Raw genomic sequence first — 18,898 nt, forward strand, 5'->3', positions numbered from 1 at the left:
GAGAAGTGCCTGACATGACATCTATGGCAAGAGCTACAGGAAGCATGGGGTGAAATGTCACCTGAGTATCTGGACAAATGGACAGCTAGAATGCCAAAGATCTGCAAAGCTGTCATTGCTGCACATGGAGGATTTTTTGACGAGAACTCTTTGAAGTAGTTTTAGAAGATCTGAATTTTTTTTCACATTTTATTAGTAATTTTTCAAGCTATTAATGTCCTGACTATACATTGTGATCAGTTGAATACCACTTTGGTGAATAAAAGTACCAATTTCTTTTCATAAAAGCAAAATCTGTACATTATTCTAAACTGTTGGCCACCAATGTATATACATTATTTTTCTTATTATTTATAAAGGCACTTTTCCCAATATAATTAAAACCGCTGTTTGTGAAAGTTAATCAACAATTCTTAGTTCACAATAATGTTCGGTTAATTCAGTATGCATCTTCATTTACCCTCATACATTTTTAAAGGAAACAAATAAACCCAAGAGAGATATACAGATTGCGGAAGAGACAGAGTACCACCCACTGGCTTCAGCCCTTGCAGTGAGGGTTTTTATAGAAGTGAAATATGTACCAACATTTCCCACCCTGTCCACAGCTACCAGTTCTACCTCCTTAGAACAACAGGAAGCATGGTAGGTAGCTACAATCCCATTTGTGCCATCCTCAAACAACACATTACTTGTGTTGAGGGAACCATTGCCACGGTTGATGTACACACTGGCGATGCCTGTACCGTTACCATCCGTCAAGTTGGCAGAAATTTCCCATGATGATCTGCTGCATTCCACAGCACAGTCAGCTTTGATGCTGACTATCTGAAAGACAGGTCTTGAGAAATCTGTTACCTGCCAAAAAGAAGGATACTTCTTTCAATGAGAATTTAGGTGTTATAACTCAGAGAACCAAACAAAGGGGCTGTTATACAGGAAATATTCTTGTGTCTTTATGCACTACCCTAACTATGCAGACATGCACTAGACTGACATTTTTGACTGTCGCAATGTGTCTCAAAAATGCATCTCAAGACTACTGCATTCTATTCCATTCCACTGTGCTGCATTTAGCTGTTTTTGAGCAAACAAACAACAAATAAAATGCATCCTGTGTACGGCACAAATACTGTTAACAAACTAATGACAGAGGCAGAGTGAAAATGATCATGTTACTCTCTTTAACAGAGATCAGTTACAAAATAAATATAAATGCATTTTAGGCAAGTTAAGGTAAAGCTTAATGATGTTAATCAGTTTTTTCCCCCCCAGCAGCTCTCAAAAAAGATACCTTTGCCATGACGGTGAGCCGCAGTGTCACATAATTGGAGTCAGTTGACCCTGGAGCTTCAGCCTCAATTGTGAGTGTGGCATCTGTCCCTGACTCTGTGTTTGAGGGTGTGATCAGTTTTACAGTTCCCTGAGTGGTGCCCCCTGTCTCCAGGCTCAGGGAGTTTGGGACAGACACGCTGAAATTGCGGTCAGTTCTGGCTCGGATAGTGTAATTTCCTCCAGAAGCATTATTGGCCAATGTAAAGTTGAGATTGAAAGGGATTCCAGGCTCTATATTGCTATATGATTTGACCTAAGAAGGAACAGATATGGTCAATGCATTTTGCATATCTCAAAAAGTTTTTGGATGTTCCATACTAGATATACTCTATACTATACCGTGATGGTAACTCTAGATCCTATCTGCTGGGTGGGTGACTGCCTCTGGAATCGGCTAGGCAAGGATCGAGATAAACTACTCAACAGACCCTTCAGTTGGACCACAAATGCCCCCTCTGGGATTCTTTCAAAGTCAACTAGGAACTCTGTCCCACCCACTGACTTGATGATTCCATTAACAGCACCAGATCCTGAAGCTTCGACAAAAAGCACTTCGGTCACTGTTACTGAGTCTCCTCCGGTCAGAGAGAGAAACAAAGTGGCATTCCTACCTGAACAGCAAAGAAAGAAAAAGTACCATATCATATTAAACCCTGTATTTTATTGCTTTATGGGTCATTCACATTGATGATGGTTAAAAATAATAAAAATTATAATATCCTGTCTGGATGAAGAATGCTTTCTTCAGAATTGATAAACAGGGGCTCTGTTGTGGTCAGTTGAGATTACTGATTTGTTATCAAACAAATGTATTCTGTAACTTTAAAACAAAAGTAATTTTTACGTTCAGTTTTACATAAGTGTATATTGATGATCAATATATATCATATGAAGAAGATGGTGTTGTACCAGTGAAAGGGCGATTGTCTTTCGGTGTAAAGTCACCTCGCTCAGATCGCTCCACAAAGTTAAAGAGAAAGTCCACAGAACTCTGACCTGTATTCAAAATTAAAAAATATTTAATGTTTAATTATAAAATGTTATTGATTAAATAAAAAAAATATATACTAGTTAGACTCATACTAACCAACTAGCTACTTAGACATAACAGTGAGATAATGGCAGATAAAAACCTTACCAATGACTTTAAGGGTGTAGGAGCCTATAGAGTTAATGCTAATCCTCCATTCCCCTGTTTGGTTGTCAGAGTTGAGTTTTACTCTCCACAAATTCCCCACAGACTGGATGCTACCCAGCAGGCCATCTGCCTCTGAATTTGACTGAGACACACCTGAAAGTCAGGGGAAACCATTTTGACAATAATTGTGGTGTCTGAAATATGCTTATATCTTGAGTTTTTTTTTACTGTAGCAAATAAAATTCCCATATTAACAAATAATATTTGATCATTCTGTTCAGAAATATTTTGATTACCTGTGGGACTGTAGATGGTAAAAACTGGGGAGACCCCAGTCACATACACAGTCACATTGGACAGGGACTCATCCAACACAAAAGAAAAGTTTTCAGCCCTGCTTGGATTTCTCACTACCTGAAGAATGGTCACCTTCAAGAAACACAGCAATGTGTCATAATTACATTCGTTTAGTAAGAAATTCATCCAAGTTTGAGAAAATGTTGCAAATAGAATGGGGTACATACTGCTCAAATCATTAATTCCAAAATATAATCTAGGACATTCATCTAAATTCTGACATTCTCCATGACAAATGAAAAATTATTTGGGTGTCGACTGACATGAAGGTGAGAAGATGATGACAGAATTTAAATTTTTGGGTGAATGCCTTAATTGGCATTATTGGAACATACTCGGGCTGAGGTAGATGTATCTGTAATGACTGCAGTGGCCTGAGACAGTGTGGTCTTCATGACCTCTATGGCTTGTCCACCAGAAACATAGGCCAAATCTCTGTACAACTGTATTTCAGACTGAAACATTGCTCTTGATGAAAACTGTTGAGAATCTGAGACACCCCTTCTTTTACGGAATGAGGAGGGGTTCGTCAGCAAGAAAGTGACCTGGTTAGTGGGAAGAGAGAGGACAGAGAGTAGATAGAGAGAAATGGAGAAGAAATACAATTTCAGACATTTTCAGCATCACTTTCACAAATGAAGCTGTAATGACACAAAAGTGTTTTGCAAAAACTCACTGTTGACTTGGTGCTTTCTATCATGGCCTCAATTGTGCTTTTTAATTCTGAGTCCTTTGCTGAAGCATCAGTGAAAACAAAAATCTCAGAAGATGGAGGAGCTCCTGCCAATGCCAACTTGAGAAACATGAGACAAAAGAATAACTTTTAAGATTCAATTTAATAAAATAAAATGTAATCTGGCTTTATAGTTCTTTCAGTGCTCAACCTAGCTGAGATATGCTTAACAATTTATTCCAAATTTAGGCATCTTATTAATTACATCTTACTATATTACTATATCAGTAATTTTCTCAATCTAAATGAAGGTTTACAACAATTTTCCAAATTATATAACTATACACACAGTCATGCACCCACCAGCAGTCCTGATAAGCACATCTCAGGAAGGTCTCCTCCACCAGATGCTGAAAGAGAATTTATTCTCTCTTTGAAAATATCTGCATTTTCAGTCCTCACCAGAGGTCCAAAACCTGTGGTCATAACACACACGCACGCACGCAGGCACGCGCGCACGAACGCACACACACACACACACACACACACACACACATCACTATCAAACTCTACAGGAAGAGGAATATCCACAGTTTACTTTTAACTTAGTTATATAAGGATTAAAAGCAATAGGTCTACCTGGATCATTAAATGGGACTAGAATGTACTCTGAAGGCTCTTCTGGTGTTCCTTTCCTGCTATCTATGATACTGAAGGACACTCTCTTGGCCTCTGCAATGTCATCAGACATACTGCCTGTGGTGTCAATCACAAAAGCCAGCACTGAGGTCTGACTGATGCCCATCAATCTGAAAAAGTAAGAAAGAAATCTCAAGTAAATTACATCCTTTATATTTAAATATAATTGTAATAAGTAATTCCACAATAGCTTTAATATGTGATTAGGAATAATTTTAATATCATTTTAATTTAACTGGACAAAAGTTTAAAGGGTCATGAAACCCCCCCAAATTTAGATGTTAACAGTTATGTACACGTGGCACACAACTGAAAACAATGATAGTGAAAGTGTTTTTTTTCTCGAGCCATTTTATTCTTCCAGTCATATGTTGTGACATTGAAGCAATGTCACAACATATGAGGTAAATGCATAAGTCTGAGATGTGAGTGGTTAAAGAGTACATGTCTATATCATTAAATTCTGACTGTTTCTCCACATTATTCATGAGAAGGAATGCTTCCATCCAATCACTGCACTGCCTTATGCATGAGATCACATTGCAGCAAATATTTAAAAAACACTCATGGAGTAATTGTAACAGCGTTTCTGGCGCAAGTTCAACACCACTCGTGGAACAGATAGGAGAGAGGACTTCTGCACTAAACACCATGGTGAGATCAAAATCACTCGTCAGAATGGACCGTAGTCCATTATATTGGCACATACAGTACATTACATAGGATATACATATAAAAGATTTTCAACTCAATTGCAAGTCTGGTGAAACCAAGGAGTTCTAGGGTGAAAGTTCTACCTGTCAATCAACCATCAGGTCAGAAAATGTGAAAACGCACATAGACTCATGCACAAGACTGCATGGAACTTCAGTGTACCTGATATCAACTTCAAGTGACACAGATGAGAAGCAACACATCACCTCATTTAAAACAGGTACTCCAATAAAATAACAGAATTCTGCTCTTAATGTCATGTTTGTACTAAGATTAAATGCTTAAGTTGCATAAACGGTGAGCAGATTTTTTCAAGCTTTTGTACTCATAATTTGCATAACATGCACTTTATTATCATGCAGTACACTGACATACTGTAATGATTGATGTATGCAATAGAGAAATCAGAGACACTCCCCTCAAAATCTGAACAGAAGTGGTCTAAAGAGATGCATATTATGATCAGGTGTAATTGAAGATGTGTCTATAAACGTTGATGGAACCTGTCTGCTTGTGATCGGATCGCCCTAAACGTATCTTTAATTCCAGGCAATAAACAGGGCTGGTCACACACACTGCCGAAGTGAGAGAGACAGTGTGAAATCAAAACTGATTAACTAGGTTTAAATGGTTTTCTTGTTTCTTTTTGATATGTCGAAAGGATGGAAAGCATTTGTAATTATCCATCAATGTTTAAAAAAATCTGTAAATGGTGGAGATTCACCTTGATCTCTCCTATCTTTTTAATAAAACAGTGATTAAAACTGAAAAACTCAGTCACGTCAGCTCTATTTTTGGTATCCTTTACATCATGCTAAATTATTGGCATTTAAGCCTACATAGTTTACTGGCTTAACATTGTTATGACAACAAAGTTGAAATACAGGATAACTTTACACAGACATGGGATGCGTTTCCCAAAAGCATTGTAAACCTAAGTAGATTTTAGAAACCATTGGCACCAATTATCTCTACGATCAACTTACTGTGCTTGCGATGCTTTGGGGGAAATGCAGCCCAGGTTAATAAGGGATTTTAGCACACTAGAGTCATGTTAACACAAATGATGTTTAAGTATTGTGGCTATGATTTTGATACAGTGTGTAGTTAGGGTTTCTTAAATAAAGAGTTTAGCTTTTTAAGTTAAATTTGAATTAAACCAGAAATATTCCTTGTAAGCGTTCCAATATCTAACTTATGTTAAGTCTCAAAGTAGTGCTGTTTTTTTGGCATTGTCTGCTCTGAATGCTGTTCTCACTATCCTCAAACACTTTCAAACAAAATATCCAAATCATTGATTTTCAAAGCATTCTATTAACTATCAACTTCACTCTTCATATGTTCACACTGTTGTCCCATGATTGATTTACAGCAAAATGTTTCAAAAGTTGTTCTCACATTTTGATGTTCAACCATGTTCAACCCACCACCACCCACTACTATCACACCTTCATAAAGCTTTTTAAAGTCTCAGGTGTGAATGACTGGTGCTGAACTAGGGGTGTTCCATGACACTTTTAACAGTTTTCAAAGACCAAAACATGTATGGTCTAAAAAAAAAGGTCCCATACCGAAGAAAGTCTTGGTTGCCTGTGGCCAGTCGGATGTCGTCCAGTAGTTCCATGGTAGCGTTGATGGCCATGTCAGCAGCACGATTGTGAAGGAAGCCATGATTTGAGCTGATCTTATCCTTATTGATGCCTCCAGTGGGTTCACTTGAACTAGTCCTGTCAAACCAGCCACCATGGCTACACTTGCCTGAGAAAGAGTTTAATGTACATTTTATTTTTTTAAACAAAAACAACTTTTTGTGCATGAACGGCTTTGTGGTCTGAATTCCAGCCATCAAGAGCTCTATAATGATGTACAGGGGTGTCATAACTGGATTAAACAAAGTTTGCTGGCTGGCAATATCCTGAAAGGCTACCTATGCTTATGCATGGCATGATAAACTTCTTTACCTGCAGGTTTTTGGGAGGAGAAATAGCCAAAATATCCTGAAGTTAATTTCTTCTGCAGCAATATTTCTGGCAGAATGTTGTCACCACAGTTTGTCCCAATGCAGTTTCTGCATGTCTGTGTGTTGGGGCCTACATGCAGATATAATATAACTGTATGTGAGTTTATACAGTTTTCACAGTGTGGCAAAAATTGTTGCCTTTCATAGATGATAACGTAGCTGAAAATAAAAATTAATGCAATACAAAGCATTTTTAAACTTTTTTTCCACTATACCTGCTAGGTTGTCGAGGGGAAGGTCAGGTCTGATCAGATTTCTGAATGGCGCAGTGTTGGCCAGTTCCACCCAGTTACTGTGGCTATAAAAATCCTGTACACAAACATGTATTTACGTTGTTTGTCTTAAAGTATCCAACAATACAGTGCATACTTGAAAAAGCTTGGAATTCAGTCATAGTGTTTTAAATCTTTTGGTATAAATGATGACCAACAGTGGAAGCTCCAATGACACCACGTCTGTCCCTGACAGATGTCTGCTCAGTTCCACCTAGTTACTGTGGCTATAAAAATCCTGTACACAAACATGTTTTTGATTTGCTGGTCTTAAGTTATCCAACAACACAGAGTGTTTAGGTGACAGACAGGTTGACCTGTGATCAGGCTCCATCCTACCGATATAACACTGCAGTTGACAGCTTCTGATATAATTCTAAAGAGGTTTCTTCCCATAACTGTGCAAGGAGGGAAGTTTTGGTGAAAAACCTCACTCTGTTATCAAAGAACCTTGGGTTAAATGCATTACCCGTCATTCTTTTTTCATCTTTGTTTTGGTGTTTCACTATGGAAGATATAGACCACTCCTGGATTGCACTGCATAGCTCAGATACATCCAACCTGTATAACCGCACAAATATATGTGGGGTAGACCAGCTAGCTGCAGGAGCTGCCGATCTCCTGGACAAAGACACAGTTAAGCAGAGCCAACCAGCTAGTGGTTGAGAGACCTTACACCTGAAGGCTAAAAATATAGCATCTATGATCCAATAGAACAGCCACAGATGGGACAATGGCTTCCCTTTATGGGGAGTGGCCCATGACACAAACAACTGGTCATGTTTTCTGAAATCCGCTGTTCTGTACACATATTGTACATACGAAGAGCCCGAACTGGGCATAAGGAATTCAACCTCTGTCCTCCGTTGAGGAGAATGGAGGGGGGTGGAAAGATGCCAACTCCGCAGTTGAGCACCAATAATCCAAATTTACTACCTTCTGCACGAAAGCAGGTTTGGTCATAAACAAACCTTGGTACACCCCGAGACAAATTGCAAACACAATGGACTTATAGACAGAGCATGCAGTTCACTTACACGTTTAGGGGTCGCCAAAGCTAGTGAAAAGTCTTTAGAGAGAGAGAAACTTTAACCTAACCCCCTAAAACAGTTCAAAAGGGTGGTAAGAATGGGCATCTAAAACTATAGACGTATAGACGTTGTTTATAGTTAAATTATAAACTATAGACTTTTGTGATGTGCACCCTTCATACAGCAGCCGATTAAGGGGTTCTGACCCACAGGCTAGTTACTAAACCCAACATAACAAGCCAAAATAGCAGCCTAGTAGTCTTTGATTGTGGAAAAACCTTCCCTTTGTCCAACAAATCTTGCAGAATACATAGTATGTCCAGAGTTCGAGTTATGGGGCAATGCGGGGGGGATGAAAGAAATTACACAAAGCATCTCCATTGTAACACCTACCCCCCCTCCCAACATCCCCTTAAGTTTAATCTTGTCATATATTACTGTGGCAGGGCAGAGTGCAGGGCCGGGTTGTGATCATACACACCCGGTCCTTTATCAGGCTAATCAAGCCTCCGAGAGGGATAAAGGTCAACTGCGGAGGATTGTGTGGGAGAGAGAGATAGTTTACGGACATGTCCGTCATGTGTGTGTTTGTCTTTTTTAAGTTTATCATTAAAACTATTATTTATATTGTGAAGCCGGTTCTTGCCTCCTCCTTTCCATTGAATACGTTACACTGGTGCCGAAATCCAGGAAGGAGGAGGGATACGCCGTAGTAGAGTTCTCGCCACAACCGTCCACCCCAACGGAGCAGCCACGGCCATCTGCCAGGGGACGAGGAGCCTGGCCGCCTGGAAGAAGACGTCGGCCGCCGACCGCGAGGGAAGAAGGGGCTCCTAACTGACCACCTGGAGCGGTCAGGGGCGCTGCCAGGGGCGGAGGAGTCACCTACCAGCCGCTGAAATGCGGCGGAGTCTGAGACCGCCGACTGCGAGTGGGGAGGGGCTCGCTGCCAACCACCTGGAGTGGGAGAACCGCTGCCAGGGGGGAGACCCCTTCTGTTCCCCGAGAATGCGGCGGGGCGTTCCGTCTGCCAGGGGCTGGAGGACTGCCTCCGATCCGCCCAGAGAGGCATGGCTGTTGTCCGTTAGAGGGTGGAGGAGTGGCCGAGGAACAAGCTACAGCGTATCGGAGAACTGGCGAGTAAGTGTTTTTTTTAATCTCTCTCTCCTCTCTCTCTCACTGCCACTCCATGTTGGCCTTTTCCCTCTCATTTAAATTTTACAGTGTTTTTTTTTGGGGGGGGGGGGGGGTACTACACTGTTACAGGAAGTACCCCCCCATTTCATTATTTCAGTTTCCCTCCCCTTGTCCCCTCCCTCGTCCAGGTAGACGGGGATGACCTGCCGGCAGACGGGGCAAGAGGCACGCACCTCCCAAGGGAAGGGGGATGTACATCATGCCGGGGGCTCCCCTGCCTGAGAGAACGAGGGAGGAATGTGGCAGGGCGGAGGGCGGGGCGGGGCGTGATCATACACACCCGGTCCCTTATCAGGCTAATCAAGCCTCCGAGAGGGATAAAGGCTGACTGCGGAGGATTGTGCGGGAGAGAGAGATATCATGTGTGTGTTTGTCTTTTTTAAGTTTATCATTAAAACTATTATTTATTTTGTCAAGCCGGTTCTCGCCTCCTCCTTTCCATTGAATATGTTACAATTACTTATATATTTAACTAATCAAGTAAAATATTTTAATTCTCTAAATAAACATTAAAAAACATTCTTTAAATTAGCTGTTTTTTGGGTTGCCAGATATCAAGAGATCTATCTACAGGAATCTGCAGTTGCGTGTAAGTGTGTGTTTATTTCATTGTTTCACTTTGAATTAGAGTAGTATTCATTGCTAGACTTGTGCTGTTTGTTTGCTGTGTTGTACTGTGTTGAACAAGCGTCGGTTAAGCGTGTGTGTGTGTGTGCTACATTGTTCCTTATGTCTACTTCACACATAACATGTGCCCTCAAGCTCATCCCTGTTATCTGTTACAGAAAGTTTACATGATATAGATGCAGGACACAACGCAACCCACACAACCTACGACCACTTTGTACTTCAGCACCTGCTCCAATCTATTTTTCAGTTGGACTCTGGAACTGCCAGTCAGCTGTGAATAAAGCTGACTTAATTTCAGCCTTTGCCACTCAGTCCGCCCTCAGCATCCTCACACTAACAGAAACATGGATACATCCAGAGGATATAGCAACACCTTCTGCTCTCACCCCTCGACATGCTGGTAGGGATGGGGGAACAAGTTTGCTCATTCCAAACAACTGCACATTTTCACCGCACTCCTCTCTATGTAACAATACTTATTTTGAATTCCATGCTAAATTCCCTATGGATGATGCACAAACATGACATAGATTTCTATAATTGTATCCAACTATATTTGCTGATTTGGATTAAAACATCCCATAAATACTTACCAGTATAAATTGTTAAATCTTTCTATTTTATTTATTTATAAATAAAATTGGAGAGGTGTGAATCTTAACTAAAGAAGTTTACAGACGTTTAAAGTAAATATATTAAAAGTAAAATAGTTATTAAAATAACTATTGTAAATAGTTAAATGCAATCATTTATTTTTTTTGTTTTGTAGCCTAAGCTCTGTATTTTTTTTATTTCAGAGAATAGTGCTTTCATATTGCTGACGTGTTACACATTTCTCCAAGTATTTTCTGCTTATTTATTTATTACAGCTTTTTATATCAAATTGAAAAGTGCTTGAGTAGAGTGATAACTGGGCACAAATTTTGCTATGGTGGTGCAAAGGCAGAGCACGTTTCTTTCCAAGTGAATGTGCGAGAGAAGAGCGGAATATTTCATCTGGCCGTCATAATAGCAGTTACACTATTCAGCTGCGATGCAAAATTTCTGACACTGCCCAATCTTCAGAGGCTGAAGATCATAGCAAAGGCTATTTGTCGGCCGTCTGTGAGCATATCACACTGAACATTTTAAGATTGCCGATTTTGCCTGCGACTAGTGAAATCTTTTAGGATTACCGAAATTCTTCTCAGATGGCAGAATCATGGCCAAAATCGTACAGTGTGCTCCCGCTGTCATAGTCTGTCTGCTCCACGTTCAAGGACTCTTATTTTGAAGTTCTCTCCCTCACTACATTTCCCAGAAGTCACTGCACTAATCACTCCATCATTATCCCCACCTGTGGGGATATTCCCTTGTTTAATCCCAAGTGTATATTAGCCTTTAGTTTTGCTTAGTCCTTGGATTGTTACGTTTGGATTGTTATGTTTGTAGTCATGTATTGTTATGTTTGATGTCACTCCAGTGTTTGCTGTACTCCAGCTTGGTGAATAAAGGATTTAAAGTTCCTACTCCTGTGTCTCTTGACTCCTAGGACACCAGGCGTTACAGAAGGACTGACCAATACTACCTGTCTCCAGGCCTTGCACAGCCCCTGTCTCCAGGCCTTCCACGGCCCCTGTCTCCAAGGTAACTCCACTCCATTCAACAACCCTAAAAAAAATTTTTTTTGGGGGGGGGCTCATCCTATCCTGTTTCCAGTGGTCGATTCACTGCTGCAGTCAGCAGTAGCGGCCACGGTCAGCGAGCCAGAGCCCATGCCTGCCACGGTCAGCGAGCCAGCGCCTGTAGCCTCGACCGTCCCAGAGCCGGTGCCTGTAGCCTCGACCGTCCACGTAACCACGCTCCCTGCTGGCCGAAGGAGAAGGAGAAGGAAGAGGGCACCTTCTCTTCAGTTTCTGCCAGTGCTCTCCAAGGCTCTAAGCCCCGAGTCTTCCATGGCTCCGCCTTCCACTGCTCTGCCCACAGAGCCTTCCATGGCTCCGCCCACTCCCAGGCCTCCAGAACCAGTCCTTGCCCTGTGGCCAACTCCCAGGCATCCAGAACCAGTCCCTGTCCTGAAGACGCCTCCTGAATCAGTTCCTAACCTGTGGCTGCCTCTCAGGCCTCCTGATCCATTCCCAGCCCTGAAGCCGCCCCCCAGGCCCCGATCATCCTCCTGGGACCTTTCTTCTGCGTTTCCCTACCGTCATCTGTCTTGGGGCGCCAGGAGTAACCCATTAAAAGAGGGGGGGGTAATGTCATCGTCTGTCTGCTCCACGTTCAAGGACTCTTATTTTTAAGTTCTCTCCCTCACTACATTTCCCAGAAGTCACTGCCCTAATCACTCCATTATCCCCCTATATACCATTTAGTTTAGCTTAGTTGTTGTCAGTCCTTGGATTGTTACATTTGGATTGTTATGTTTGTAGTCATGTATTGTTATGTTTGATGTCACTCCAGTGTTTGCTCATCCTATCCTGTTTCCAGTGGTCGATTCACTGCTGCAGTCAGCAGTAGCGGCCACGGTCAGCGAGCCAGAGCCCATGCCTGCCACGGTCAGCGAGCCAGCGCCTGTGGCTCTGCCTTCCACGGCTCAGCCCCCAGAGCCTTCCATGGCTCCGCCTTCCACACCCAAGCGTTACACCCGCCTTTCACACCCAAGCGTTACACCCGCCTTCTGTATACGTTGTTACTCAACGAGGATAGAGCTGCTTCCATACATTTGCAGGAAACCTGTGTGGCTAAAGACAAAACAAATTGCTTAGTTTGAAATTCGAAGGCTGTGCAACCTGAGGAATTTCCAGTGTGAGGGGTAAAAGTCTATGAGAAAGTATGCGTCTGACAGATTTGTTTAACACCCGTAGAGCCAGGATCGGGCGAAGTGATGTGCCCTCCTGTTTTGTAATTACAAAATAATGGGTGTAGTTGTCTGGCAGGGGCTGCACAGGCTGCATATTTTTCCCATCATAAAGGTCCCTCTCTGTCCCTTCGGATAGCAGAGATCATAGCTCCACATGACGATGGACAAGGGCAGGATGCATCCTCCTTATCTTTCGACACATCCCCTTTATTGGGGTGATGGCTGTCAGCATAATGGTTTAAGAGCAGGATTAAGGTCCAGAAGACTTGACGCAACATGTTAGCCTTTTGGTGTGGGAGGCTCACTTTGACGCATAACGCCTCGAGAAATGAACAGTTCAGCGAAATCTGAAATGTTTTCCTGATGTGCTGAGGAAGCTTGATGTAGTCCCTCATGGGAAGAAAGTGCGAATGACATCAGGAGCATTCGACTGCAGTGATATAGGTAGGGCGGAGCATGATCACAGGTTGGCCTTTCTGTCAGGGACAGCTTTTGAGTTCCCGTAGTTGGTCACGCCCAAAGCGGTTCCCGAAGTGAAACACTGAACGTAGTTAGAAAAAGAACCACTGAGACTTAGAAAGTCTTATTTTCAAAAGTGCTGACATTGGTCCACATTGTCATACACAATATTCTTCTCTTAAAAGTTAAAAATCACACTCCTACATTTCACTTTTAAAATTTGGTATTTAGGTTAGGTTAGGTTAAGCTAAATTACCTAATTTAGTTACGTTGTATTGAGTTTTTTCCCTGCAATTTTATTATACTTATTCTGATTCCTCTTTTTAATTATTTTTCTTTCCTAGAAGAGACAGAGACTGTAAGTGTAGAGACACTACAGACATCCCCTAATACAAGGTTATGTTTAAATTACGTTTTTCTTGTAACTCAGGAACCATTTGGTTTAGAGTAAAAATTGTTTTTACTTCTGAATCGTTTGGTGTGAATATGTCAAATGGTCATAAGGTCTTCTGTGTATGCCTAGAATAAATATTTTCTATTTTAAAGTTGCACTCTGTAATTTTTTCCCCAATTAAAAAGTTTTATTCCTAAAAAATTAATAGTTATTTTAAAGCATACTGTATATAATTATGGCAACTCACATGCAATGAAGACACCAGTCATTTAAGAAATCATATAAAAGCGGTTTTATTCTACATGGAGAAGGTCCTGCGATGTTAGGATCACATGACCAGCCAAATATTACTCGCCCTGTTATGAAACAATTTCACTCATGAATTAATCATGGCTGACTGGAAATGGTGAATTTCTTCAATGACATCGGTTGAAAACTATTGTGTTTGAATGATGCTGCATCCAGGCCCCTTTAAAGGTGCACTCAGTCGCTTTTGTGTTTGTGTCTTCTTGGACTAAGACACTGGTGTGTCCAGGATTTTATGCACATGGTGGCAAAGGAGGGGCAAGAGTGTAGTGAGGGGCGGCAACCAGAAATTGTGTCCGAGTTGGTGTGGCAAGTGGGGTGGCAAAGCACATTGTCTGGCCATGCCCCTGCTTACACTGACTCCTTTTAAAATCAAAAGTTTTCAGTTTCAGATGCCAATGTAGATATTAAGTGTTCACAGTTAGCCATGATTACTTTAATCAATGAGTGAGTGTCAAATAACAGGACAGTTACTGAGATTAAGCGAGTACTATTAGGCTGGTCATGTAATTCTTAAATGGCAGCCTCCATGTGCGGACCCTCTCCATGTAGAATAAAACAGCTTTTATAAGGTTACTAATATGACTGGAGTCTTCATTTTAATGTGAGTGGTCATGATTTACAATATATATTGCAAAATTACGATTCATGTCTTTAGGAGATAATCTTTTTATGAGGAAAATATTACTGAGTGCACCTTTAACTTGCTGACAAATCCTAGTTATACAATGAAATTTCAGCAATTAGAATTTTGGATTTTAAATGGATTGTGAATGTAATTGATTATCAAGAAATCTGGGGAAAATGTGCAGGGTGTTTTTCAGAGGCTGTGCAATTGTGAGGCTTTGTGATAATTGACCACATGTGAATTGTAAAGTTAATTCATGCTTATATTTCAGAGGATATTGTGAGAGACTAACATTGTCATTGTGTGAGGTATTGTAGAACATAATTATTTATTTATTTGAAATAAATAAGGGAAAGGAAAATAAGCACCTCATAAAATTATACTCGTGCAGATTTACAATAATAAGCCATTTTGATAAAAAAAAACCCTGCATTTTCAAACTTCCAGGAATTAGTTCACTTGTGAAAAAAAATAAGCTGACCCATATATTGTATCCTACTGTATTCATTTGTAACATACCTGTAAAGTATGACATACAGCCCCCAGACTGATACGAGCATAGATGTAGCTCCCTTCCGCATGTTGGCTTTCACTGCAGCCACGCCCTGAGTGATGAGGTCCCGCCCCTCTCTGAAAGACTCATTATCTATGTGATGTTGTGCACTCAGTATGAACTGTCCATCAATGGCTGCATTGCTTAGATAAATCAGAGCAATAGCTGAATCAAAACTGAGTGCAGAGAGAACAGAAGATGAAGCATCTGATTGTGAGCAGGCTCTTTTGACAGCAGATGCAGTCAGTCTATTGTTGATCTGGAGGTGAGATGAGAGGAAGTGAAGAAAAGTTTGGCACCACCAACCTTTCCACAATGTTGTGTTTTTAATTCTGTATAATTTTCTACCCAATATACTGTATTTTGGTTACATGAAGAGTTGGCCCAAACATGAAGTCCAGACATAGTTTACTCACCCTCAAGTTATTCCAAAACTGTATGACTTTCTTAATTTTGTGAAAAACAAAAGGAGTTATCTAGCAGAATATCTAAGCTGCTCTTTTCCATAAAATGAAAGTGAATAGTGACCACAGCTGTCCCTGGTTCTCATTCCAACATGATAGCATGGGATGTTGGCATGTTACTTCAGACAGTTCCAGTACATTAGGCTTAGCCACATTATGCTGACACACCGACAATTTCCTATCAGAAATCTTTGCATCGGCTTCAGCATATTTACCTTCCCCTGTAGCGTGACTGGAAATAAATTACATCAGTAGCGTAGGATACCCCGGGTCAGATCATAGAAACAGAATAGAAATGCATAGAAATTGAGGTTGCAATTTTTACTCCACAGATGGTAAGGGTTAACCATACCATGCTAACCTAACCAGCTTGTACAGCTGAAAACATCTTGCTTTTGGCACCCCTCTGTGGACATTTCACCTGGAAAATGGAACTTACATGTCCCCATATTTCCAACATTCTGCTAAATATCTCCTTCTGTGTTCCACAGACAAAAACAAAATAAAGTTTGGAATGACACCAGGGTAAACGATCACAGAAGTTTTGGGGAACTATCACTTTAATATTAAATACTGACTTGGTAAGTGGTAAGACAAAATAAATTCATGTTATTCAATCCTAGTCACAATTAAAATAAATAATAATAATAAAAAAATAAATTCTGGTTTACTCCTCTTACAGCTAGTGTGAAGACTTGCCCCTTGGCAGTGGCTATGTCACGACACACTTCTGCAGTTTTGTAGAGGATGGCCATCTGAGTGATTTTTCGGTGGGTGATGGATTCAGAAAATAGTGGTATAAATGCTGCTGCCTGGGGGGTTTGCAAGAGGATCCTCCAAAGGAAAAATATTGCCACTACAACAAGTGAAACCATGACTCTCCTCAATCATTGATGCTATGGGAAAATTCACAGTATGAGAATTTAACATCTGCAGATTAAACCTCTTCGCTGGTCAAGTCCATTGAGTATAAGTTTAATTATGAAAACTGAATAGTGAGAGAAATCTCTAATCGGATCACATTAAGGCTAACAGAGTACAAGTTGGATGAGAAACAACTAACAAGAATTGCAGAAGTAGCAAAGAGATAAGACAGAAAGGAGAATTTACAAGCATTTAATGAAACGTTTGATTTGAATATAGAATTGATTCTGCAGTGAATTTAGCCATTGTCTTTAACCTCACAAAATATGACATATTACACAATCAGACAAATATTTCAAATAAAAAGTGTTAAATTTAGAGAAGAATTTGATTACCTTTTCACAGATTTTGTGTGTGAATAACTTATGCAGAGCCTTTGTCAGAATATTTATACTTCTGTATGTCACATCTTGTGACGTGACATAAGGGAGTGCATGAATGATAATATTTATAGTAAGTGTGTGTGATTACAAGAAAGGTATTAAGTCAACTTCCTTATTAAACATAATGGTTGATTGTGCTCTTTTCAATATAATGTGTACCTTTTGTTTGGTCAAACAGTCAACAAACTTGACTCGCCTCTGTATCCTTGACAACACTTAATGGCCTGTATCAATGCAAGACACAGTTAACAGCAAAATATTGCAAAACTTATCTTGCATAAACTGTCTGTGACATCCTTTCTAGGAGTCTGACTGATTCATGAGACAATAAGTAACTGCAAAGTAGTTAATAATAAAAACTTGCACAGAACTTGCTTAAATATGTTCTGTGTGCATGTGCTGTAGAGCAGAGATAATTGGGTAACTTGTTTGGTCTTCTCAAACTTCTTTGACACTTCTTTGGCATTCTTTAGCAATCATTACCTGTGTCATAAAATTTATAACTTTTGAATTTAGCAATTCAACTCAAATAACAATTCAACTAGAAGTACTTGAAGGCTGATATTATATTCATAACATCTATGCTATTTAATTGTAATGGTGTTATCTGATAATTGTAAAAGTAAATTAAAATGCTCTATAATGTGAATTATATTTTCTGTGAATATAGTAATGTTCAATATACAGCACATTCCCAACACTATCTTAAGACTATGAAGGATAAACATTAACATCAGGCCAAACTGTACGCACAGTAACAAACCAGTTGGTAAATACATATTTTAATAAACTTCATACTCCAAAGATACGCCTTTTAAATGTGTAACAACCAGTGTTAGAAACTAACTTTTACATTAAGGGGCAATAATCACAGTTTTTATGTTTATGAGGACAGTTTTTTTTTCTAAATGTATTAGAAAAAAAAAAACATATTCAAATACTTCAATTTAATCGTAGAATACATTTCCAATCTGAATTATTAGATTGATTATATATTACCTCCTAGCCTTAAATAAACATCAAATCACAAGATATGTGGCTTAAAACTAGGCTTAAAATAAACTTTGAAGAAATATCAGATATTACGAATAAAAGAAACAGAACAGCTCCGTAGGCGGAAATCGCGGGGGGTCGGCAGGGTCAGGACCCCCCCTATCTGAGGGTTGTCCCCCCCTAAAATATCATTAAAATATGTGTATTGTAAATAATATAATGATATATTCTTAAAATAATTGTTTAAAAAATAAAATAATACAAATGCAAATGGGGCAACAACAAAAAACCCCTTGGTGTCCCCTTCAAAAATTGCTCTTGAGAATTGTTATGTTTATTGTCCCCCCCAGCATTTTGATGAAATTTTCGCCCCTGAACAGCTCATAACGGTGTAATTTTTTGGCCCCACGTTTTGACATTTTTTCCACTTTGTGACATTTCTTACCCTGATAAAAATGGTAGTAAAATAGAATAGTTGAAAATCTACCTTTCACCCACACTTTTATATTTGCTTATGACAAATTTATGCTGTGCATGGCATGTGCCAGTTTCAGCAGAACATGACTTTAGTCACATTTCCACTGGCCTAGAGGCAGTTGTTAAATTTAAACAGACATTAACATCATATTTTTTGTAGCATAGCTACAAATTCAGGTTAAAAACAGCACAAAACATAACCTTATACCCAGAGAGAACTGTTTAAAATGATATATGATTTGATTTATAAATTTTTAAATTTACCTTTAGACTTTAAATCTAAGAATCACATTTTTACTTTTTACTTAACTCACTGAGTGTTTTTTATATCTGCCAGTGTCTTTCGTTATGGAAATACCCAGATAGCAAAAAATGTCTGCACGGCTTCTTTTTGCCGCCGACCCTAAGCTGT

At 39.9% G+C, this 18,898-nt stretch overlaps 1 protein-coding gene across 1 annotated transcript; it reads right to left on the reverse strand.

Annotated features, from left to right (window-relative positions):
- Positions 1–215: 215 nt before the first annotated feature.
- LOC127643855 (von Willebrand factor A domain-containing protein 7-like) lies at positions 216–16,596 on the reverse strand. Its single transcript, XM_052126771.1, is given in 16 exon segments — positions 216–858; positions 1,295–1,588; positions 1,675–1,946; positions 2,245–2,331; positions 2,474–2,626; positions 2,770–2,902; positions 3,166–3,375; positions 3,507–3,623; positions 3,867–3,979; positions 4,143–4,312; positions 6,488–6,674; positions 6,878–7,006; positions 7,152–7,245; positions 15,212–15,264; positions 15,267–15,504; positions 16,390–16,596. Coding segments are annotated over 16 exon segments (2,841 nt in total). The 5' UTR covers positions 16,585–16,596; the 3' UTR covers positions 216–462.
- Between the last annotated feature and the right edge of the window lie 2,302 nt (positions 16,597–18,898).

Source organism: Xyrauchen texanus, chromosome 5, assembly GCF_025860055.1.
Source record: "Xyrauchen texanus isolate HMW12.3.18 chromosome 5, RBS_HiC_50CHRs, whole genome shotgun sequence".
In the NCBI taxonomy this organism is placed as follows: domain Eukaryota; kingdom Metazoa; phylum Chordata; class Actinopteri; order Cypriniformes; family Catostomidae; genus Xyrauchen; species Xyrauchen texanus.